The sequence below is a fragment of the Octopus bimaculoides genome, chromosome 10 (assembly GCF_046866305.1).
Source record: "Octopus bimaculoides isolate indiv1 chromosome 10, ASM4686630v1, whole genome shotgun sequence".
Taxonomy (NCBI): domain Eukaryota; kingdom Metazoa; phylum Mollusca; class Cephalopoda; order Octopoda; family Octopodidae; genus Octopus; species Octopus bimaculoides.
The window spans coordinates 71591473-71618298 of record NC_142937.1 but is presented as its reverse complement, the minus strand read 5'-3'; the positions used below and the strand labels follow the sequence as shown (position 1 = coordinate 71618298).

The 26826-nt window shown below is 33.9% G+C and overlaps 1 protein-coding gene across 5 annotated transcripts in view; it reads right to left on the bottom strand.

Moving 5' to 3' along the window:
- LOC106882356 (ubiquitin-like modifier-activating enzyme 6) overlaps positions 1-26826 on the bottom strand; it is a 417419-nt gene that overhangs the window by 45092 nt on the left and 345501 nt on the right. For all 5 annotated transcript variants that reach the window (XM_089358757.1, XM_089358755.1, XM_089358756.1 and 2 more), the window contains 11 exons: positions 22599-22661; positions 18779-18855; positions 15577-15643; positions 15290-15433; positions 8780-8841; positions 7207-7285; positions 5873-5950; positions 4883-4960; positions 4726-4774; positions 4014-4043; positions 1447-1552 (listed from right to left, as the gene is read on the bottom strand). In XM_089358757.1, coding sequence (XP_089214883.1) covers positions 1447-1552; positions 4014-4043; positions 4726-4774; positions 4883-4960; positions 5873-5950; positions 7207-7285; positions 8780-8841; positions 15290-15433; positions 15577-15643; positions 18779-18855; positions 22599-22661 — 833 coding nt within the window. The remainder of the gene's footprint in view (positions 1-1446; positions 1553-4013; positions 4044-4725; positions 4775-4882; positions 4961-5872; positions 5951-7206; positions 7286-8779; positions 8842-15289; positions 15434-15576; positions 15644-18778; positions 18856-22598; positions 22662-26826) is intronic.

Sequence of the window (26826 nt, the reverse complement as noted above, 5' to 3'; positions counted from 1 at the left end):
AGATTTCATGCATGAATTCTGACAGCTCATTGCAGCTGAGGGATACATCGCACAACAGGTATTCAACTGTGATGAAACTAGCCATTTTTGGCAAAAAAAAAAGCCCAGAAGAACCTACATGACTGCAGAAGAGAAGAAAATGCCAGGCCACAAGCCTATCAAAGATAGGCTATGCCCTTTGTGCCAATGTGAGTGGAGACTTGAAAATTAAGTCACTACTTGTCTACCATTCTGAAAACTTATGAGCATTCAAGTTGCACAAAATCCTGAAAGAGAAGCTGCAGGTCATGTGGGGGGCAAACATGAAAGCCTGGATCACCAGGCAATTCTTCTCCAAGTGGGTCAACCTTGTCTTCAGACCAACAGTGAGAAAGTATCTAGTGGAGAACAATCTTCAACCTCAACTATGTTCCTGCTCACCCTCCTAACCTTGAAGATGATATCTAGGATGAATTTAAATTTATAAAAGTTATGTACCTTTCATGCAACACCACCACTATCTTGCAGCCCATGGACCAACAGATAATTTCTAATTTTAAGAACTTGTACACCAAACACCTGTTTCTTCGGTGCTTTGAAGTCATTGAAATTACAAATCTAACCCTTTGTGAGTTTTTGAAAGGAGCACTACAACATTGTAAACCACCTGAAAAATCATTGATATGGCCTGGCAATGTAGCAGAGGACAGTGTAATGGAGAATGCTATCTCTATGAGTGACATAAAAGTTGTGTTGGTAAAGCGGCAATATGTTTCTGAATTTGTAGAAAAATATCATCCTGAAAAAGTAGCTACAGGTTGTGCAGCTGCTTTATTTAATGACACTGCTCTGGCGCATTTATGTAACATTTTGAAAGGCAGGAAAAAGCAGACTTCTCTTGATATGTTTCTAATGAAACGACCTGCAAGTGTAAAAAGTGAAGAAAGTGTGTCTAAAAAGCCGAAATTAAGTGAGAGAGAAAACATCAGAAATTATTCTTCATGAAGTCTTAATGGAAGGAGATTCACCTTCCAAACAGTAATCCTCCTCCTCTTTGCTCTATCGTCTTCCTTACACACTAATTGTCCCATCTTTAAGGTAATTCAGTTAATAAAACCAGTTTACATATTTCTTATGCATTCTCTTTTTTATAATTTTTCATAATTATCATTTTACTTGTAGCTACACCATTTGTTTATTTTGGGGTGGCTTTGGTGGGTTGGAATGGATTAATTATATTTTAGTTAATTTCAATGGAAAAAATTGATTTGTAAAATGAGTAAATTCTAAAACGAGCTCGGTCATGGAATGAATTAAACTCGTACTGTGAGGTATCACTGTATACTGAGAAATGCATAAATATAGGCAACTACATCAGTACAAGTCTATAAACAACATGAACATGATTGAAAATAGATATATGGAGTTTATTTTTATGAATTAGAAAAAGTTATCTGCCTCTCCTACCTGTCCATATAGCGCCGTGCTTCAACATTGTCTAATGCATTAATTAGAATATGTTGGTTTTCGAAGAAAGTATCAGTATAGATTGTGTGTTCTGTTTGGGGACACACTAAACAAAAACAGGAAAAATGAAGATGTAAGAAAAAAGATCTTTGTATTTTATTTATCAGAAAAAATATTTCAATGTAATAAAGGTAAAATATAAAAGATAAAGATGAAAGGTAAGAATAAGGTATACCTTTAATGATAGCTTATAATGATGGTATAGGGCAAATAATTTCAGGGAGACAATTATGTTGATTGTATTGAGCTTGGTACACAATATTGGGAACATCAGATGATAAAATTAATTTGGGAAAACTAAAGTGTACACACACAGAGTTTTGAAAGTATTACCAAGGGTTTATTTGAGAAATTTCCTCAGAGTTTTTCTAAACCTTTGCTAAGAGTTTTCATTTCTTATACTAAATCTAAATTACAGCCTCCACATGTATTTCAATTTAAAAGCTTATCTGTGATATCATGCTTTAATACTTGGTATTTATAGACACTGAGTTTTAATAACAGTCATAAAGATTGGTGCTGACTTCATTGTTTTGTAGCAATGTTAAGACTTTAAAGGTATGGCAGTTTGTCAGGTACACTTTACAGAAGGCCTGGCCAACTTGAATTACATTGCAGGTCACTATAATCACAGAAAGGTTTTTGAGAGCTGCTTGTATACTAACAGAATTGAAAGCATTTTGCTTTCTCATGCTATTATTACAATAATGAATGAATGATTGTTGATTCAACATGAAATATTATCATTGTAAAAACAGTGTTCTTTTATTTGTTTCAGTCATTTGACTGTGAACAAATCGACCCCAGGACTTATTCTTTGTAAGCCTAGTACTTATTCTATCGGTCTCTTTTGCCGAACCACTAAGTTATGGGTACGTAAACACACCAACATTGGTTGTCAAGCAATGATGGGGGGACAAACACAGTCACACAAACATTTACATATATATATATATATATATATATATACATACATATATATATATAATAATATTAGGGACAAAATCCAAAATTACAGGTAAAAACTCAATTAAAATCAATTTATAAAAAATTAAAATTAAATTGAGCTTTATAGATAAAATATATATAAAATATATAGTTTTAGGGAAAATAACCAAGTTTCAAGAACTCATAGATGAAAATCCACTATCACATATAGAAAAATTAACAATTAAAAGCACAATAAATGAGTATAATATAAAGCAAAGTAAATATCATAAGATAAATATAATATAATATAATACGATGGGCTTCTTTCAGTTTATTTCTACCAAATCCACTCACAAGGCTTTGGTCGGCCTGAGGCTATAGTAGAAAACACTTGCCCAAGGTGTCATGCAGTGGGACTGAACCTGAAACCATGTGGCTGGTAAGCAAGCCACTTACTACACAGCCTAGTAGTATCATTCTTTTTTCACTTTTCATTACAATCCTTAATTACTGATAAAATTTTTAAATGTTTAAATAAACCTGTTTCAAGAGAGTATCAAGTGAGCCACAAGATAAACGTCTGTGGGCTGCAAGATAAACGTCTGCAGGCCTCAGGTTGATCAGCCCTGCTCTAGAGTGACAGTTACCATAAACTTCTTAAATGTGTATTAAATGCAAATGAATATATAAATATATATATATATATATATATATATATATATATATATTTATTTAAGGTGTATTCCATTAGGAACATAATAGAGTACAAAATGGAGCTCATTCACCCTTAGAATTACCAAATAGCCTGTAGTATTATGGTAAACTTCCAAATCTAGGTTTAGGCATTCATCACATGTGAAAATAAAATTGAAAAAATTGAATCAACAAGAACGAGTATGGTTAGACAGCAATTTAATAAACACTACACAGGTTTTGATACAACATAGATCCACATATACACAGGATATAAAATAAACAACTTACACAAGATTTAATGTAAGTATCATCTGAGGAGATACATCTGGATCCCATTATACAGGTAAACCATTGCTTATTTAAAATCTTGTGTATATGTGGATCTATGTTGTATCGAGACATGTGTAGTATTTATTAAATAGCTATCTAACTTTACTCCTTCTTGTTGACACTATTGTTTTCAATTTTTTATATATATATATATATATATATATATATATATATATATATATATCATCCAACCCATGCCAACATAGAAAGAGGACATTAATTGATGATGATGATGACATATATATACAAACTATAGAAACTATGTGTGTGTATCACCATCATCATCATCATCCATCTTCCCTGTTGTACTGGAAATGACAATATCTGATGAGTCAGAAGGCTATGCTAAGCTCCAATGCCTGTTTGTCGTTAGTTTTTATAGTTGGATGCCCTTCCTAATGCCAACCACTTTAAAAGTGTATGGGATGCATTTTTTCATGGCACCAGCACTAGTAAGATTGCCATACAGTCTGCAAAACTAAAAATCCCTTAAAACACACATACACATGTGTAATCATTGAAATGAAATCAAAGAATTATATATTCTTTACCTTTATTTTGATGTGCATCAATTTTGAGAGCTGAAATTAGAAAAAATTGGAATCAATGAAGCATTTTTAGATGATTTATTTTATGAAAAATATTGTCAATAGCTGTACCTGTCAGTCACATCCACACACACAGAGGAATAACACATACAACAATGGGTCTGCCTGTGGTTCACTATATTTCCAGTGGTGAAAATAATCAAAGACTGTTTGTGCAACATGGGCAGAATAAAATATCACAAAATAATTTTGTTTGACATACTGGTTTAGTGTTTTTTTTTTTTTTACCAATGTGTATATCTTTCACTGATATACATAGCAATATATATGTATATACATATACAAAAAGCTTCTTTACAGTTTCCATCTACCAAATTACACTCATAAAGCATTTTTGAACCCAAAACTATGGTCGAAGTTTTTCAGCACTGTGAGAATGAACTTGAAACTGTGTAGTTACAAAATGAGCTTCTTAACCACACAGCCATGCTTGTACTTGAAGCAAGAATATTTCAAAGATATCTCTGCCTAAAGAGATAAACAGCTCATATTTTACTGAAATAGCTTCCATGATACCAGACTTTACATAAATAGCATTTGTTAAAAAATTTGTAAGATTCAAGAAATAAGTTGACAATATTCTACAAGTACATCAGAACCAAAACTAAGAATGAATCCATGGCTTCACATCCCATGTGAAATGTTAAGAACTCACCAGGGTTTATCTGTAAGACAGAATTGGCTGCTGTTGTACTCTTAGGGTGCTACAGGAGAAAATGGTAAGGAAATATTTAGAATTAGTAGTTTCAGTTGATAATTGTAAAAAAGCAAAAGAAATTGTCAAGATATCCTATTGAAAACCAGTGACTTACTCTAATATGTTGAGGTCGGAACAGAAACTGTCGATTTAAGTTTGATTTTTCAATCAAATCATTATCTGTGATAGTAATCTGCAATATGAAAAATTAAGATTAGAGATTAATTCTTCAACTGTTCTTGTTTTTGTTTTAAGTTTGCTTTTATCTTAGTGACATTTATTAAGTTTAGCTTTCTCAGGTTTCATTCCTTATAAAAATGAAACATCTTGTGTATGCTACCAAAGTGGTTGTGAGACTAAAATTTACATCACTTCTGTGACTTGATTGAAAGAGTTAATTAACACTGAGGAATGAGAATTAAATTTTCAGTCTTAGTTTAATTCATAGTTGGAAACAATTTTCCTTTTCATCTCTTTGAAATGGCTAACAAAGCATCAATGATACACCGTATCCACCTGAGACTACTCCTAGGTATGTGATAGAAACTTTAAAAATTTCATGCTAACTTATGTTCTAAACACCTGCCTAATAATGACAGTTATTTTATTAAATCTTCATTATTTTCAAAATTTATTAAAACAAAGACACGATTGAAACATGGTAACGAAAGATCAGGTGAACCATGGAATCTGTTCTATACACAGAACTGAGAGGTTTTAGTTGCATGTATGACAGGCTCAATACAATTCCATTAACCAAATTTTACAAAAAAAAACAATAGGGCAAGCCAGAATAGAAGACACTTGCCCCAGGTTGGCACCTGGTGGGATCAAACCCAGATTTATATAGTTGTGAAGTAAGCTTACTAACTACATAGCCACCAACTATCACACATAAACTAATGTGTTTGTCCTATTGCTACTAAAGGATATTGATTTTTAGTGGTGAGCAGGTCATTGTTTTAAACCACCCAGTCATCACAACATGACAACAAGCAGATAATTTACATGATGTCAGAATAAATAATAATGTTTCTGTGTGTTTAATGCATGTTTATATGTCACTGTTCTTCAAAGTGGAGTGATATACAGTCATTGTACAAACCAAACCATCTCCTTGAGTCGCTAAACCAAGCAAAGCAAAGTTTTTCAACATTTCACACCCAATGGCTCCACATCCAACCTAAAAAAAAATTAAATGGCCAGACATCAGTAAATAACATAACTAGCACTGAACGGCTAGATAATGATCATATTGAACAGATGATGATGATGATGATGATGATGATGATGATGGTGACAATGGGGTGTGGGGGGATGATTAGTACAATTGGCTCTGGTGGGATTTCAACTCAAAATGTAAAAATTTGAAACAAATACTACAAGGCACTTGGATGCTGTAATAATTCTGCCAATCCACCGCCCTGAACCATAGCCATAATAACAACAAAAATAATAACAATAGTTTATCATTTAGGCACAAGGTCAGCAATTTTAAGGGGAGGGGATCAATCACTACCATCAGCACTAGAGTTTGACTGGTACTTTATATTATTGACAGGATTTGAAATCAGAAAGTAAGGAGCCAGAACAAGAGCTGCAAAGCATTTCTTTCAATGCTCTAACAACATCTACAACAGCAATAATAATAATAATCCTCTCCACTACAGGCACAAAGCCTGGAACTTTTGGGGAGGGAGATAGTTGATTACATTGACCCCAGTACTTTTTTCAGTGATCCCCGAAAAGATGAAAGGGCAAAATCAACCTCAGCAGAAATTAGCAATAATAATAATAATAATAATACCAGGCAGTAGCTCTCATGGCTTCTGGTCTTAACTGATTGTAAGTGTTCACATGTACATGTTTTGTCTTGGTATAAAAGATGGGCTACAGCAAATATTCTGCTCAATACCACAGATTTGTTTGTCAGTTACTTGACCATCACCAGTTGAGCATGTCCCTTAGTGGCTGACAATATGTGCATCTCTGATTACAAGCAGTAGTGGGGGAGTGTCATAGCCATGTGTTGAGAGGAATTATTTGGGGTTTGAATAATTCACCTCTGGAAACATTGTTGTGTCGTTCATCATCCTTAAATAACCTTTATTTGGGTAACTTTTGAGCAGGAAGGGCTACTTGATCTGAAGAAAATTCTAACTGGGTCCCACCTGCTAGATCACATACTGCTTATCTTGATATGAGATCACCATATCATGCACATATGGTTGTGATGCATGTGCCTGGTGTACCCTTATCAGACAGGTAGTCATGATGGGTATATTGGGCTTTATGTATTGGTACCCCAGGGTCACTTTGATGGCATGTGCTGCTCTCTCACTCAATAATAATAATAATAATAATAATAATAATTACAGGAGAGTCAGTCATGAAAAAGTTTATAATATGTGTTGAAGCCATTTACATTATGTTACTCACCATAAACAAATGGATGTTCCTAAGTTTATATAAGGTGTTGTCTCCAATACACAGTCTTAACAAATCATAACGGTCATTCCTTGAAGAGAACAAGCATCAACACATTTTTATAAAGAGAAACAAACATCAATGGGTAATGTTTTACAACAGAATTAAACTTTTAACACAAAAAAATCCCTTTCTTCTATTGTTAGGGAAGATTCAAAATGAAAATTATTGATCTATTGATCAAATTAACAGCTTGGAGTAGTAATGGGCTGAGCAAATAGAGGAGTTCATACATTGACACAGCTCAATCTGTTTAATATAGGACTTGAGTCTCTCTCAGTAAATTTCCTGATCATTTTTCAAACAAAGATCACAACATGTTTTATGTTCCATATCTTAAATGATCACAAAGAAGAATCATTGATCACAACCAGAAATATGACTTCAAGGATTCATGTGATTAACTATCTCTTAACCATTTGTCAGTTTATAAACAGAGTTGACTAAGAATAAGACCTAACAATCAAACATCATTGGACACTATGTTAACAATTTGAGACAGTTAACAAGTACCATTCCTATCTGGGAGATTGTTCTAAAACTTAATGAAGGCAGATTAAAGATTTCACTTTACTAGTAATTATAAAATGACATCAAAGACAAAATATGGCCTATTTTTGTTATCTTAGTAGTCAGAAGAAGAGGAATTGGTGATCAGTAATACCTGTAAAGCACCAAGAAGTAACAGAGAGTAATCTCTGCTACTTCTCAGTGCTATGCACATATATACATACACACAAGTATATATCCGTGTTTGATTTCATGTATAGTTATGTTACAAAAACAGTCCAATACAATTAAGTAGAAATCCTCACACTTATTTTTACAAGTAAAAGGTTGACAGTGTCTTCAAAGTCTCTGATTGATAAGTTGCCTATATCAGACTGTAAAGTATTTTGGTTCACCAAATAGTATACATATTGTTGGTTCATCTTGTGGGTAAGTTACAGTGATTGTAAGGTAGGTGAAATTTAATATTGATTTTTGTGACATATCAACTCTGAAAGATGAAAGACAAAGTTGACCTCAGTGGGATTTGAAGCACAAGACATACTTTCAATATTTTAAGGACACAGATCATTTACCATTTAGCTGCTGTATATATGTTGTTATTGTTTAACCCCAGCTCAGCCCTCCTGTATTTCCCTAGGGTCATTGCATTTAGCTCCCTATCATTCAATGTAGCTTACATATTAAAATGGTTGAGTGTCCTTTGAAAGAGATTTAGTTGCTATTCCTGGCAGGATAAGTAACTATACAAAAGGCTTTCTGTGTCTTTTGAAGGAGATTTGTTTGCTATTCCTAGCAGTTTGAGCCCTTATATAAGTGGTGTCTTCCTGTTGGTTTGCTATGTTGTAGTGAAATGTTTGCGTTGTTATATTGACACAGAAATGAAGTCACACAGAATGGAACTATGATAAAATTGAAGAACTATGTAAAAATAACAGAAATGGTTGTGGTTAACAGGCAAAACTGAAAAGAATTTGAACGAAAATATTAACTGAGAGCCAATTGTTTCACTTACTTTGGATGGAAGCTGCTATCAGGGGCATCATTTAACATTACATCTGTCACATCTAAATAAAACTGTGAAAGAACAACCAACATAAAAATAAATAAATAATAAATAAAGAAATAATAATAATAATAATAATAATAATAATAATAATGAATAATAGGAGTGGCTGGACCTGTTCTTCGCTGCTTTGACCTGTCAGCAGCTGAAGACACAGAAACACTAATACAACCCAGCAGGACAACTGAAAAAATAACTCTAAAAGACTGGAATATCTAGTTTCCTGTGAATATTTTGAATTTCCCTCAAAATAAGTTAAGGAACTTACATATCTACAGCTTTCAAACATATAAACAATCAGCTTAGAAACTTTTAATATCTACACCTTCTGTGAATACCTATCATTTTTTTTTCTCCGAGTATTCGAAAATGTAAACATCCTCTTTATTTCAAGAACACTACAGTTTTCTTTGTTCGGACAGTCAAAAGATCATCTCCAGTAAATTTTGAAAGCTTCATATCTACAATTTTCTGAGGAAAAATTTTAACTTCCTTTACTTTCCGTTCCTTTTTACCTGAATATTCGAAAATGTAAACATCCTTTTTATTGAAAAAGAAAAAAACACACCACAGTTTTCTCTGAATGGACATACAAACACCTCAAAAAATTTAGAAACTTTAATATCTCTAATTTTGTGTGAACATTTTGTCTTCCCTTCTTCCTGACTAACAGAATATGTAAACATGCCTTTTATTGTAACAACACAATTAAATGCACGATAAAATTTAAGGAAGTAAACACTTGCCAATATATACATACTGCACAACTAAAAAAACTGTAAACCACAGCAAAACTTTTAAAAAGAAAAGAAAAATTCCAAAAGAAAAAGAAATTCAGAAATTCAAAAATCCAACAAGGTGAACATCTCTTCTTCCTACTATTCCCAAAGACTGGAATATCTACAATTTCCAGTGAATATTTTAAATTTCCCTCAAAATAAAATCAGTTAGGAAACTTACATACCTACAGCTTTCGAATACACAAATGATCAGCTTAAAAAAAAACAAAACCCTTTAATATCTACAACTACTGTGTGAATACTTATCCTTTCCTCTCTCCCTGAAAATGTAAACATCATCCTCCCTTTTATTCTAAGAACACTACCATTTCTCTCTGTGCGGTCATAAAAAAGACCACATTTAGTAAATCTTAAGACTTTACTATCTACAACTTGTTTCCTTTTCTTTTTGACTCTCCCTAAGTATTCGAAAATGTAAACATCCTTTTTATTGCAAAAGTCCTACTGTGTTCTCCAACTGGACAGACAAACGAACTTCTCAAGAAAACTTTAAAACTTTAATATATTACCCAAATACGTAAACACACCTTTTATTGCAACAGCACAATTGAATTCATAACTTCAAAAATTCAACGACATGAATATCAGTATATATGTATGTGTGTGTGTATGTATATATATATATATGTGTGTGTGAGTGTATTATTATTGTTGGTTTTTCTACCAGTAATTACAAAAAGAACAGGTTGAATTGCTTCTTTTCAAGGCAGTGCTTTCAGTGGCCACTGGTAATAGTAAACACATTTGACCTCTGCTGACCCAAAGGGTGCGAAGATTTTTTGTCTCTATGGCTGACCTCCCCACTATCTGCCAAATCTATTTACAGACCTGTAGAACATGATCTATTCACCAAACTACTACCCAACTATTTCCTCCAGCAATGGTAGAGGTGCTAATGGTGATAAAAATAAAAATAAAAATAATATGCTGCAGCTGCTAATACTAAACACTACTAATGGTAATGAAACTGAAGCCAATGATAGTGACAGTGTTACACCCGGTAGGCTCAGAGATTCTGGTTCAGCTCCAGCCTGTTGATATCCAGAAAGGGACCACCACACACGGCATAGATGGAGCAAGCAAATTAATGCTGTGGTCATGGAGTGTTACTACCTGAGCAGCCCGGTAGATGAAAATGGTGCTGAAATTAGGGGCTACTGACAACTTATGTATGATCATTAGAGAGAAAAGGGATTGTTTCAACTCATGGAACAGAGACTGTGAGATCAAGCTAGAGCAATAAGAAAAAATTGGTTTGGTTCACAGAAGTAGAGCTTGAAGCTATCAAAGGACGCGTCATGGAAAATAGCAGCAGAGATAACAATGAAAATACATTTCTTACTAATAAGAGTAATCTCATAGTGCAGGAAAGGAGCAGTGGTAGTTTACTTGATGAGAGACATATAGATGATCTAAAAGAGGACAGTTAAACTAATGGTGACATGACAGATGAACAAAAGGCAATCTATGACAGAATAAAGGTAAGACTACGGGAGAATGATAGCAACATTATTTGCAACTTTAAAAAGGTTGATTGATGGAAATTGAACCAAGAAATGAAAAATGCCAATGAAATTCTGAAGTACGTCAGAACAAACAACATCACAGAAACAAATAATTTGATCAAGTATTGTTGTAGCAGAAAACATGGGTGTTGATGTCAAGAAAAAGAAACATAATGGGAGTGACAAAAGAAAAGATCCATGGTGGAAAGAAAGAATCCAGGCTCTCGAAGGAAATCTCTGTGTTAGACCAAAAAGAGAAAGGGAAGCTTAAAAATAAATAAAAATATGAGGCGCTGAAAAGGAAGTATAATATTGAAAGAAAGGGCCTGAAAGTAGCAACAGAGGAACTGAAATAGCGCCTCATTGCAAAGAAAGCAAAGATGGTAAGATACGACCAAAGAATGAAGGGTTACCATCAGAATAGGTTATTCAGAATAGATAAGAAGAGATTCTATAAAGAAATAAATAGAGTGTACAGATGAAGAGTTGATACCAGATAACATTGAAAGTCAAAGGTTTTGGAGTGACATCTGGAGCAAAGACAAGGAGCACAAGAAGGATGCTGAATGGTTGCAAAAACTGAAACAAACTGTAGTCTGTCCAAAACAGGCAGAACTAGTCATTTCACTGAGGGAAGTGAAGGAAATCAGCAAAAAAATGAGCAGCAGGAAGACCCCGGGACCAGATGGAGTTCAAGGCTACTGGATCAAAAGATTTGGTGAATGTCATGCACGAATAGCTGTGCAACTCAACACTTTGTTAAATGCCGACCAAGGAACACCAGAGTGGTTGACATTGGGTAGGACAGTGCTGTGCCTGAAAAACATTGAAAAAAGCAATATGGTAGACAATTACAGGCCGATATCCTGTTTGCCACTTATGTGGAAGTTACTGACTGGAGTCAATATATGAACATCTGAAAAAACATGGAGTCCTGCCACATGAGCAGAAGGGTTGCAAGCGTAAGTGCAGAGGTACCAAGGATCAACTCCTGATAGACAAAACTGTACTTATAGACTGCAAGAGGAGAGAAAGTAATTTAGCCATGTCATGGATCGTCTATCGTAAGGCGTACGATATGATCCCACATTCTTGGATTATAGAGTGTATTAACCTATTTCGTATTACATCGAATGTTGAGCAATTGCTTGGAAAAAGTATGGCGAAATGGAGGACGGACCTGACAGCATACGGAAGAAATTTAGGGACAGTAGAAATTAGGAGGAGCATCTCCTAAGGGGTCTGCCTGTCCCCACTGATCTTTGTACTGTGCTTGATACCACTAACACTGATTCTGAGGAAAGCAAAAGCTGGGTATGTATTCAAAAGCCACCAACAAAAAGTTAACCATTTGTTATTCATGGATGACCTCAAACTTTATGGTAAAGATGAAGCCCAAGTCAGTTCCCTCGTTGATATAGTGTATACCTTCAGTGCTGATATCAAAATGGAGTTCGGACTGAGAAAGTGTGGTGTGTTAGTCTTGAAGAGAGGCAAAATCAAATGTATGGATGGGCTAACGATACAGTCGGGGGAGGTTATGAAGCAGATAGAAGAGACAGGCTATAAGTACTTGGGGATTTTGGAAATGGATAAATTGATGGAGAAAGAAATGACAGAAAAATTTAAGGTGGAATACTTGCACAGACTGAGACTGATCCTTAAGTCGAAATTAAACGGATGGAATAAGATCGAAGCTATCAACACCTAGGTGGTTTCACTCCTTAGATATGGAGCAGGGGTAATTGCAGTGCAGTTTCCTAGGTCTAACCAACAGTAGTATTATTCCCTTCAGGAGACTGTCACATTAAGTTGACAGCGTACAACTACTTCATCGTATCACAACTGCATAAATCTCTCTGAGAGATTTAGAAATGTATCATTTCTAGACAGTACTGCCTTATTGGCATTCATGCCAGTGGAACATTAAAAGTACATCCGAGTGTGATAGTTGCCAGGGCCATAGATTGGCTCCTGTGCCGGTGGCATGTAAAAAGTACCATTCGAACGTGATCATTGCCTTACCAACACATGTACTGGTGGCACGTGAAAGACAGCATTTGAGCATGGTTGTTGCCAGTGCTGCCGGACTGGCCCCCGTGCAGGTAACATGTAAAAAACACCTTTTGAGCGTGGTTGTTGTCAGAACCACCTGACTGGCCCTCGTGCCAGTGGCATTTAAAAGCACCCACTACACTCTTGAAGTGGTTGGTGTTAGGAAGGGCATCCAGCTGTAGAAACATTGCCAGATCAGATTGAGCCTGGTGCAACCTTCTGGCTCACCAGTCCACAGTCAAACTGTCCAACCCATGCCAGCAAGGAAAGCGGACGTTAAACGATGATGATGATGATGATGATGATAAAAGTATGAATGGCAAAGTCAACCTTGGTGAAATTTGAACTAAAAACATAAAGACAGACAAAATGTTGCTAAGCATTTTGTGTAGTATGCTTATAATTCTGCCAGCATGCCACCTTAATAACAACAATAACAACAATAATAATAATAACAATAATAATAATAATAATAATAATCCTTTCTATTATAGGCACAAGACCTGAAATTTGGGAGAGGGGGCTAGTCAATTACATCGATCCCAGTACTCAACTGGTACTTAATTTATTGATCCCAAAAAGGTTGAAAGGTAAAGTCAACCTTGGTGGAATCATAATAATAATAAAATTACAACTTGATTGGAGAGATTGTTTATCTTTTTCATCATCATCATCATCATCGTTTAACGTCCGCTTTCCATGCTAGCATGGGTTGGACGATTTGACTGAGGACTGGTGAAACCGGATGGCAACACCAGGCTCCAGTCTGATTTGGCAGAGTTTCTACAGCTGGATGCCCTTCCTAACGCCAACCACTCAGAGAGTGTAGTGGGTGCTTTTACGTGTCACCCGCACGAAAACGGCCACGCTCGAAATGGTGTCTTTTATGTGCCACCCGCACAAGCCAGTCCAGGGGCACTGGCAACGATCTCGCTCGAAAATCCTACAGGAGCCAGTCAGGCGGTACTGGCAACGGCCACGCTCAAAATGGTGCATCTCATGTGCCACCCGCACAAGAACCAGTCCAGGGGCACTGGCAACGATCTTACTTGGCTTGCCGGGTCTTCTCACGCACAGCCCATTTCCAAAGGTCTCGGTCCGTAGTCATCGCCTCGGTGAGGCCCAATGTACGAAGGTCTTGCCTCACCACCTCAGCCCAGGTCTTCCTGGGCCTACCTCTTCCATACAAAAATCTATTATTTGTTAGCATTTTTGCTCATTATTTCTCAGAATTACTTCACAAAGTAGTTTTACAATTAATTGCAGTACGTTAGCTGTGATTACTTACAGAATTAGTTACATTCTTATTACTTATCTAATATGAGTTTAATGAGATTTAATAAAATAGCAAGATCAGATAAATATTTTATTCCTCATATCTCAACATTTTTGATATTCGCAATATGATTGATTACTTGGTAAAAAGTGGATACTGTATTTAGTAACATTTAACAGTAACTTAAGGGGGCAAGCTGGCAGAGTCATTAGCACACCAGGTTAAATTTTTACTGGCATTTCATGTCTTCAAATTCTGAGTTCATATTCTGCTGAGGTCGACCTTGCTTTTCATCCTTTCAGGGCCAATAAAATAAATAACAGTTAAGCACTGGGGTTGATGTAGTTAACTTCCACCCCACTCAAACCTGCTGGCCTTGTGCCAAAATCTGAAATCAGTATTTGATAATAAGTTAGTAAAATCTGACATTTAAATAGCATCTGAAAATATTTAGACATACCTAAACATACATATAGATATATGATGATTACATATATATATATATATATATATATATATATGATTTTATATATATATATATATATATATATGATTTTATATATATATATATATATATATATGATTTTATATATATATATATATATATATATATATATATGATTTTATATATATATATATATATATATATATATATATATATATATATATATATATATATATATATATATATATATAAATTTTAGTTCATAGATGTAACTTTAGTTCTATATCTATGAACTAAAATTAAATTTATTAAAAAATAATAAATTAAACTGATTAGAACTACAAGTGAAGTCATTCTTTTCTTTTTGCAAATACTTACCCATTGGCTAAGTGGGGTAAATTTGCCTGTGACTGCTTTAAGAACTTCTTGAGCCATAAATCCTCCAAGAACTGCACAGAGAGGTGGGAGACAACCTTTACATGTAAATGCCAGCTTCTGGATAAGGTTTTCATCAAGTTCCTCCTGAAATGATAATGATAGCTTTTACAAATGACTTATTAACTGAAAAACCACTTGTAAGACAGAATTAGTCAAAGGCTGGTATTGGTAAACCATGAGTAAAAGCCAAAACATAATTCAAGTAAGAATTCAGTATAATCACAGACCTTTATGGACATAGAAGACTGTATTTCTTTGGCTTTTGATAGCAACAACTCAGCATCGTCAGAACATCTACAAAGACAAAAGACAAAAAAAAGATACATTTTTTTTTTTTTACATTTACGAAATTGACTGAAGTCATTATTGTTTATTGACCATTGTTATCAATTCCATTCCTGCACATCCCAAAATATGCTCCTGGATTACATTCACTTTTAATGTAAATAATATATATATATATATATATATATATATATATATTAAATATATATTTTTTTATAAAACAAAATTTTATAAAATATATAGTATCTGTTAACAGTCTTAGCAAAAACCTCACAGGTGAGTTTTTGTATATATATATATATATATATATATATATATATATATCTTAAAAAATAGAGCTCAAAATCGATGCATTGAAGATACTTTATTGCAGCAACAATTATAATAGCAGAAACAACAACAATAAGCCAAACCTACGCACATTTCAATAGAGTATCCAGGATAAATAAACCACATCATAAAATGTCTCATAAAATATTATAACATATTATAACACATTACAAATTACAAATTATAAACTGCCGGATACTCCATCTCTTCAGGGTCGCATTATTATTGCCATCACCATATATATATATATATATAAAAGCATGGCTGTATAGTAAGAAGCTTGCTTCCCAAGTACATGGTTCCGGTTTCAGTCTCCCTACATGGCACCTTGAGCAAGTGTCTTCTACTACAGCCTCAGGTTGACAAAAGCCTTGTGAGTGGATTTGGTAGACAGAAACTGAAAGAAGCCTGTTATACATATATATATATGTATATATTTATGTATGTGTTTGTGTTTGACCCCACCACCATTGTTTATGTTCCAGAGATGGTTTTAGACTCATGAGAAGTGGAAAGTTTGAAAATACGTCTTGATGTATTGAAATTTCATCAACATTGAAAATTTATGAATTTTCATGGGGGTTCTGCCCCCTTTAAGCTATCTCAAATTCAAACCAAACATACTGCATTATACTTGCCCTTACGCATTGAATCTAAGTTCCAAATATCATAAGCATCCATTCAGTAATTTTGGTCCATGAAATTGTATGAAACACACAGCATTACCCTTCTCCCTAGGCTTGGATTTTGTGTTCTAAATTTCATTAGGATCAGTGCAGTAGTTTTCGAATGTATAAGTAACACACGAACACACATAAAGACATTGACTTTTATATAATAGATATGAATATACACATATACATACATGTATGTGTGTGTGTGTATTATATATATATATATATATATATATATATATATATATATATATATATACATACACAAAAAGATAGATTGATTGGGCAAACAAAAATATGAGACACTGCCTAGTGCTTTTTTTTATTTTGATAAGCCTGGTACTTATTCTATCAGTTTCTTCTTGTCAAACCAGTAAGTTATGGGGATGTAAATAAACGAACAGCAGTTGTGAAGCAGTGATGAGGGAGAAACACAGAGACAAAGACACACACATACACTTACATATATACGTACATATATATACGATTGATTTCTTTCAGTTTCTGTCTACAAAATCCACTCACAATGCTTTGGTTGGTGTGAGGCTATAGCAGAAGACACATGCCAAGTCACCACATAGAGGGACTGAACCCAGGACCATGTGTTTTGGAACCAAGTTTTTTACCACACAGTCACACCTGCACCTATGTATGTGTGTGTGTGTGTGTGTATGTGTGTGTATGTGTGTGTGTGTATGAGTGTATATATGTATGCATGTATATATGTGTATATATATATGTGTACATATGACATGTACATCTATATATATGCATGTACATCTAAATATATACATCTACACATATACATGTATACATATACATCTATATCTATATATATATATATACATCTATAAATATACATGTGCCTGTCACCTGTATTGTGAGGAATTCTACATTGGGGAGTAGTAACGACTAGGCTAGGGTAGCTGACTGCTTATTGTGATCATTCGTCTTTTGGTTTCCTGTAGCTTTGCTCTCTTTTACAAACCCAGTGAACATACATATATTTCCTATTTCAAAGAAATTCAAACAATACATATAACACCCAAGTCAAAAAAATTCTCAACTTCTCTGGTTGACATTAAGACACCCACCCCCAACAGGGTCCTTAACTCCCACATGTTAGAGCTCCATGACCTCCATTTCTCAGGAGCAAAATCCTTTTAACAGGTTCCATAAGACTGGAATTTTGGAATCTGCACATAAAGATCAGTAGTATGGGATACGTGTCATGATTAGAATTTTTTATGGTGTGTAAAGAGGGAAAGAACCCTCATCTGCAATTTTGATGAAATTCGAATCATAGGTATTCCAGTTCATTAGAGAAAATATAACAGAAAAGTCTAATTCTTCTATTGCATGTAACACGGGCAACGCCGGGTATCTCTACTAGTAATAAATATATTTAAGTATGTATATATGCATGTATGCCTGTATATATGTGAGATAATAGTTTCACTTTAATAGTTTCAGTATTAAAGTGAAACTATTAAAGTGAAAATATCTGACATTACAATAGAGAGATGTTATTGTTTCACTTTTGACACGTAATACTGAAATAGTGGAGGGGATGTGATATTGGACTGGGCTCGCACTAGGCATAAAGTTAAAAAAATTTGGAGGGGCCTAAAACACTACATGGACCCAAAGTAAGGCAAGTGTAAAATTTGAATGAAATTGGTTGTGTAGTTCTCAAGTTTTAAGGATTCACACAGACAGACAAACAGACAGACACACATTCTCATCTTTATATAAATATAGATAGATTTATATATGAAATTTTCCATTATGTATATATTGCATACATTAAAAAAATAACCCTCTGCAGTGATATCAGAGAGTAAATTTAGAAAGTGTAGTGAAAACTGTGTCACTTGGTGGGACTGTAGATTTGCAAAAAATAGAATATAAATATATGTAATATTAATGGGTTTTGAATATCTAGGCTATATTTTGAGGATTTGTAATGTTTTGTCAGGTGTTAATGTTTGCATATATTCTGCTTGAGGCTGTGTTTCTCTAAGTCTGCAGTATTGCTTTGACAACCCCTGCCATACAGGGTGGGGGTTAGATGAAGCACTTCTAATTGTGTCATGGCAACAACAACATCAATCACAAAGCTATAAAATTCCCTACTTACCTGGTGTTGGGAAGTCTTCCTTTCATCTGGTAAAATGATTGCAGAGCAAGAAATGCACAATGAATGGTAAAAGGGGCCTTGGAGGGAAAAGAAGAAAATGAAATAATACCGCCATTAAGTATTGCATTATATATGGGGTACATGTGATATATGTATATATATATATATACACACACACACACACACACACACGCACATATTTATACGTGTGTGCGTGTGTGTGTGTGTGTGTAGGTATGTATGTATAAGTGTGAATATACATATATGTGTATATATATATACCCTTACACACACTGATATATACATGCATACACATGCATTTAGATATACATGCATGTGCGTGAGTATAAATATATATTTCATATACACAGGATTTAAATTTGAGCTACAATTAGTTTCATGTCTCTGAAAATACAATGATTGGTCAAACTTTTAGAGTATGACATGTATTTTCAGGCAATCATTTAGACTATTGCCTGAAAATACATGGTATGCAATACAAACTTGTCCAACATTGTATTTTCAGAGCCATGAAATTATTAGCAGCTCAAATTTAAAACCTGTGTGTATGTATATATGTGTGTGTGTGTGTGTGTATATATATATATACTAGCAGTATAACCCGACGTTGTCCGGGTGTGACTTATTACGCCATCTACAATAAGTCTTGCTAGGTAAATATCAACTAAAAAAGAAAGCCTAACAACGAAAAAACCCTTATGGTGTAAATATGTTCATAATTCAAACGACGATGAAATTAATAGGGAAAGTCTGAAGGCTGTTTTGCGTAACATTATTAAGCGTATGTAAATTTCATCTGTCTAATTGGCTATAGAAATGCTTGTGCAAAACAACTTTTTGCGCTGCCTTGATCAAAGTAGCTTCTGGAATGTGTTGAATTGATGCAATTTGTTGCTGTCTTTTTAAACCGGTTGCTTTCTTTCCCCAGCAAATTGTCTTGTTTGGATGCATAATCTATGTACATATTAAAGAGAACAACAAAAGTTATAACAGTTGGCAGGGTCGGTAGTTTTCACATTTCGGTAATTTTTCAGACTAACACCAGAACAATTACGTAACCATAATCCTTAGACCCTAAAACCGTAACCCTCATCGTAACCCTAACCCTAACTGTAACCCTAAAACCCTAACCCTGACCCAAAAACCATAACCCTAACACCCTAGTGAAAATCGTGTGGGTGTTAATCTAAAAAATTACCCACATTTGTAATGAAGTTCACTGATTTGCAATGTGTTGTCCATAAGCTCCGTAGTTTGTATGTATGAATATGTATTCAAAAACATCTATATTTACACTTTAAAGTTGGTTTTCACACTCAACTCTGTTCTGCAGAATCAGTGTAGCGACAGGTCATCTCTACGTTCTGAGTTCAAATTCCGCCGAAGTCGACTTTGCCTTTCATCGTTTCGGGGTCTAAAAATAAGTACCAGTTGGACACAGGGGTCGATATAATCGACTATTCTCCACCTGCCTGAAGCCGCCCTTGGGGGGAAAAATTTAAAATAATAATAATAATAATAATAATAATGACGCCTGCCGATCAAACTCCCAACCCACAACTAAGTCTTAAGTGTATATATATATATGGGCAACACACACATACACTAAATTAAAAAATGTTAGTAAGTAAAAGTGTTTTAAAAAAGATTGTTAAATTTTCAGATTAACACCAGCACAATTTTCACTTACAGTGTTAGGGTTAGGACAAAAAAGTGGAAAATGTGGATTTCTATAAACTTTTAAAAAGGCTTCACACAGATACAGAACTTCAGCATTGTATATTAAGATGGGCAACACACACACACACACACACACACACACACACACTAAATAAAAAAAAATGATAGGTATTTGTATGTATGTGTGTATTAACGTGCATTCTGTGTGTATGTATATATATGGTCGTAATAATAATGACCTGTGCCGATGAAAGTCCCAACCCACAACTAAGTCTTAAGTGTATATATATATATGGGCAACACACACACACACTAAATAAAAAAATGTTAGTAAGCAAAAGTGTTTTAAAAAAGATTGTTAAATTTTCAGATTAACACCCGCATGATTTTCATGGGTTAGGTAGGGTGTTAATCTCAAGATTTACGAAAAGATTTTCCAAAAAACTCACAGTTTGTAGGGAATAAATGTTTGTCGATCGTATTTGAAAAAGATGTGTGACTATTTTTTTTCTGTTGTTATCATGGTGAAGGACGAGTTAGAATGAGGTATGTATATATGTAGAATGAGGTATGTATATATGTATGTAGTATTAAAATGAAACAATTAAAGTGAAACTGTCATTACAGTATTGAAATATGATTGTTTCAGTTTTGATACTGAAATAGTTTTCTTTTACTGTCAGTGTTTCTCCTTCCTTTCTTTTTGTATTTGTTATTGGATTGTTCGTAAAGGTTCATAAGAGAAAGTAGGAGTTGAAAGGATTTGTATTAGAAAGAGGAAATGAGATTTTATTAGGGAGAAAATGTTTACTCGTGTAGTTTTATAGATTTTATTCGTTATTAGGAATTTCTTTGAGTGAAAAAATGATGCAGTGACCTAACAAATCGTATTTAGAATATTAATTGCGATTCTTTAATCCAAGAAATTTGGAATTGTGTAAATGTATGAATTTCAAACATACACACACACACACACACAGAGAAAATCTGTCTTTTATAGTATAGATACAGAGAGAGAGAGAGAGAGAGAGAGAGAGAGAGAGAGAGAGAGAGAGTGAGAGAGAGAGATTGTTTTCTATCTTCAAGTCTGTCTAGCTCTTACTCTGAAGTGTGTGTGTGTGTGTGTGTGTGTGTGTGTGTGTGTGTGTGTGTGAATGTGTAACTATTAAATTAGATGGGTGCATGTGCATGTGCAATAATATATCACAGATTGGTATTGTATTAGAAAAGAGAAAATCCCTCCAATGCCATTATTGTTAATGGTTCTACTTATATTACATTATAAAATGTGTTTAAATATCTCTCTATAATAACAACTGCCAATATAATAATGCTGGTTGATTTCTCCAGTTAGGCTTTACAACATATAAAGAGATGTGGAGAGAGAGTACAAAAGAGAGACAGAAAGAATTATCATGAGAAGTACAAGATGAGTGCTTGGTGAGAGGTAATAAGTAAAAGAATGTCACAGTGAGAGAGAGAGCGAGAGAGAGAGAGAGAGAGAGAAAGAAAAATCACCTCTATATTATAATAGCTGAAATAAATGTTGGTTAGTTGGTGGGTTGATATCTTTTGTCATACTTTACACTGTATAGAGAGATGAGAAAGAGAGAGAGAGACTAAAAGAAAGATTCAGAGAGCTTTAACATAAGAGGTGTGGGATGAGTGCACATGAACCTTGGTGGCAGGTAAAGAGTAAAAGAACATTTCACACACACACACACACACACACACACACAGTGAGAGAGAATCATGATATTGGAGGAGATAAATGATAAGGTAGTTACAGGAGAAGTTATACACTTAAGAAATTTGTTTCTTCTACTTTGTGTGAATAAATATTTTTTCTTTTAAATATTAGTTCATTTCATTATTTTGTATAAGCTCCAAGAAATTTGATAAGAAGTTAAATTATAATTATTGTATGTAAACCTTATTTCCTGACAAAACTATACTTCCAAAGTCACCAGTCATACGGCAGCTAACTTCCTTGTTATCAATAATCACCAGAGTGCAAGGTAAAAAAAAATAAAAAATACAAAAAATCAAACTGTTTGGTAATTCAGCTTTGCATCTACTGAAAACTTAAAGAAAAAGTTACTGCAAATAAAATACTTACATTTATTCGACTTAGATCAGGAGTTAACAAATTAGGCTTGGTCAGCTGGGTTTCAAGACATTCCTGAAATATTAAAAAAAGAAAAAAATACAGAATATTTGGGTTGCTGATAAAATTAACACCAGTAGCATATTGGGATCAATTCAACCAACTGTGCATTTGCATAAGAAACTGAATAAATTACTGGTATTTATTTCATGAATCAGAGAAATAAAAAATAAAGGTCATGATGACAATATCTGAACTGAGATCTAGGAAGTACTGGACTCTGTAGAATGATGAATTTAATGTTGATCGTATTATTATCATTTGCCCAATCATGATTGAGTTAATAATCATTTCTGTCACCAAACCATCTGTAATCATTTCAGTAAGTAGAGGATAAATAATAGATTGAAATAACCTAAGTTTATTACTGGTGGTTAATTTATTGCCCCTGGAAGAACAAGAGATGATGAAATGATTTAAATGTGGAAACCTTAACTACTACATGAGGTACCATGGAGTCTGAAGTCAAGTAGATGTGTTTTTGTTTAGTGTGTCTGGGAAGTGGGTGAGATGAATATAAAATATTGAACCAGCTCTGTCAGGGTTTGAACTTAGATCCATTGAGCAACTACGTTCCCATTATACTAGTTACTTTTCTACACTTTCATTGCAGGAATAATACTGATGTACTCATCTCTATTAATGAGACTTGTAAAGACTTGAGAGAGAGGACACACACACACACACACACACACACACAAACTAAATACAGTCCTGATCTCAAAGACATTCTAGCCTTGACTATTCTGTACTTTCACATATACAAGACTACATTAACCAAAGTATCTTTCCTGGAGATGGTAAGGTGAGACATATGAAATTAGAGGATGAAAAATGTAAAGCAGTAATCTAAAGAAAGACTAAGAAAGTAAAAGATGAACAGAGATAATTACAAATTATTTACAGATTAAAAAAGAAAACTATGAAGTGATTTGAGAAAAGAAATGTGTATGGTCTACTGTAGTGAAATATAAACCTAAACAGACTTGCTATCAAATAAATTTGAGATGTGGTTATATGGAAGAATTTTGAGAATAGCATGAACAGAGCATATAACCTACAATGAAATGCTAATTTCATTATACACCTTTAAGGGGAGAAAATGAAAATATTTCAGACAAGTTGAAACAAAAAATAGATTATGAAGTTTGTTCATAAAAGGCAAAATCAATAAGACCATTATACTATTAAGAATTAGACAGATTTAAAATATAGTGAATATATTAAAGGAGGGTCCAAGACAGGTTGACATGGAAATCCATGGTACTGAATCCAATGAAAACAGACAACCTGAAGAGGTTATTGCTTGAAGGAAATTTGGCTGCTATTTGTAATAAATCAAGCTATTATGTAAAGGTTCCTATATTGGTTCATCAGACAGGATGTTAGAATCTTACTTAGTGTCTGTTCAGTATGTTTTTTCCTCCCTTGTTTATAATGATTTTATATGTATATGTCATAGGAGAAAAAATTATTACATAAACAGCATGTATTGGATGCTTATTTTGTGCTGGTGGTACAAGGAAAAGCACCCAGTACATGCTGTAAAGGGGCTGGCATTAGGAAGGATATCCAGTCATAGTAACCATGTCAAAGTAGACACTGGAGCAAAAGGCAGACCTTGGATTCATCAGATCCTGCCAAACTGTCCAACCCATACCAGCATGGAACACAGATGTTAAATGATGATAATGATGACAACTCAACAATTTATTGATGTATTTTTTTCTAAATTAATCTATAGAGAGGAGATTTCCAATCTTGCTGCTCTTTGATATATGTTACACAAGTATTTATAATAGTACAACTGTTGACAATGCTATTATACAATCAAAGATTAATTCATAAAAAGATCTCTGTATCTAGGTGTGTGGATATGTGTTTGTTTGTTTAAATGATTATGTTATTAATGAAGATTATAATTACTATTAATATATTATTATTGTTATTTAATTGATATGCCTTTATTTAATACACATCATATGTTATAAATCAAATTAATATTACAAATTTTATTATCATTTTTGTTCCTCTAACTTGACTCCAACAATTGTGTTTGCACACATTATGGCTGTATCCATTGTGATAGTAAATTGAATGAAAATAACGAACAGCTTTATATTTCAAAATACTCTAACACGTTCTAATTCACATAAAAACAATTATAGCAAAGTCTTTGTCAGGCCTTAAAGGGGGTGGGGAGGAAGTAATCTTTTTTTGTAATTGAATTAGCAGGTATGCAAACAATGATATAAAAATTAATAAACTATTAAAATACATTAAGTTAATAGAATTCTAAAAACAAATAGTTTTTTTTTTTTTTTTTGATGTCATAGAACACTTAGAATGGTATTTATCAACACTGAGTAAATTATTCTTCACTACATCACATGATTATAATCACAAACTTGCCCCCAGTTGTTCTTTTCTAAGCAGATCTAATTCTCCTCATCCCTCCTCCCAATTGGAAAAACATGCTTTTGATTCTCATGCTTTCATTTTTTTTTGGACAAGAAATTAACATTTTCTTTTCTTGTGGAGCTACGAAAAATATAAAAAACCCAATCATGATGTTCTTTCTGAAAGATAATAGCAGAGCAGAGCTGCCAGTTTTTTGGTTCTGTTTGATTCAACAAACTTTTGTAGTCCTGGAGTCATGAAAACCATAAGGTTGAAAATTAATGTAAAATTAAAGAACTGTTTCTTAATAAACTTCAGGGTTTTTCAGATGGCTGTGTGCCTAAGAAGTTCATATTGTAACCATGTGATTTCAGGTTCAGCCATATTGCACAGCACTCTGAATAAATGTCTTCAATATAAACCAGATCAACAAATGGGTTTTGAGTGAGACTAGTCAAAAAAAACTCTACAGAAGCCTGTCAGATATTTACGATTCCATAAATATGCGGTGGTTTCCATGAACAATTATTCCTTCCGTGAATAACTGAATGCCGAACCACGAATAAGCGGGGGGTACACCTAGAGGCTTCAGTGGGAGTTCTGAGCAAAATGTTATATTGCATGACCATCCTTGGCACATGTGTGTAGAAAGTTTGGTGAAAATTGGTTGAAAACTGTAGAAATATATATGTACTACACACACAAACTCATAGTCATCCTTTGTGAGGAGAACATACAAATACCGTAAAGACAAAGATATTTACGCGCAACAAAATTGAAATACACTGAAGTCAATTTTTAGGCAGATGTGGCAAAACTGAATTTAAACACACTGGGTGAACAAAAATTTAAAATAACTAAATTATTTTCCAGGGAGAATGTACAAAAATCATAACAGAGATTTTTACGCACAACTAATTGAAACACACGGAAGTAAATTTTTTTAGACAGAAGTTAGTGTGTGAGTGAGTTAAAAAGAGAGAGAGAAAGAGAGAGTGAAAGAAACAGACATAGAATAAAAGAGAGGAACTATTACAGAGGGTGAGAAAGAATATGTGAGCAAGAGAAACAGAGAATGAGAAAAAGCAAGAGAAGAGATAAATAACCAGAGAGAGAGAAGGGAGAAAATCGGTTGAACACTGCAGAAAAAAACCTGTGTAAAACACCATTTTTCCAGTTTGTCGATTTATGCAGGAGCTCTGGGCAAAATGTTAAAATGCATGACCATCCTTGGCACATATGTAATGTGAGTGTAAAGTTTGGTGAAAATCAGTTGAAAACTGTAGAAATGCATATGTACTACACACACAGACATCTTTTGTTTTATATGCATGTGTGTATTTACATGTGTGTGTGTGCGTGTGTGTGTGTGCCCACTTGTGAGCATTTATGTGTGCATGCATATGCACATCTATGTTAACGTGTTATTGCTTTGTTTATCAATGTCCAAGTGAAACAGTGAAATGATGTTTACATTCCTTGTTGACATTACAACCAGACTGTCTGTGTTTTCAAAGGCCAGTGAAATAATAATAAAAAAATCTCATATTTGGAGCAAAAATAAGTAAGGTTTTACAACAGGAAAGACATCTGACCATAAACTGTTGCTGCTTCAAATATATCATTATACAATGTCTGTTGGTAAAAATCAAATGTTACACGAACAAAATCATTTTCTGTTTAATGGAATCTGAAGCGTCCAAGAAAAGAAAAGAAACAGAAGGGAAATATTTTGGTGTTGGTTTCCCAAGATATTCCACATTTTAAAAGATCATGGATT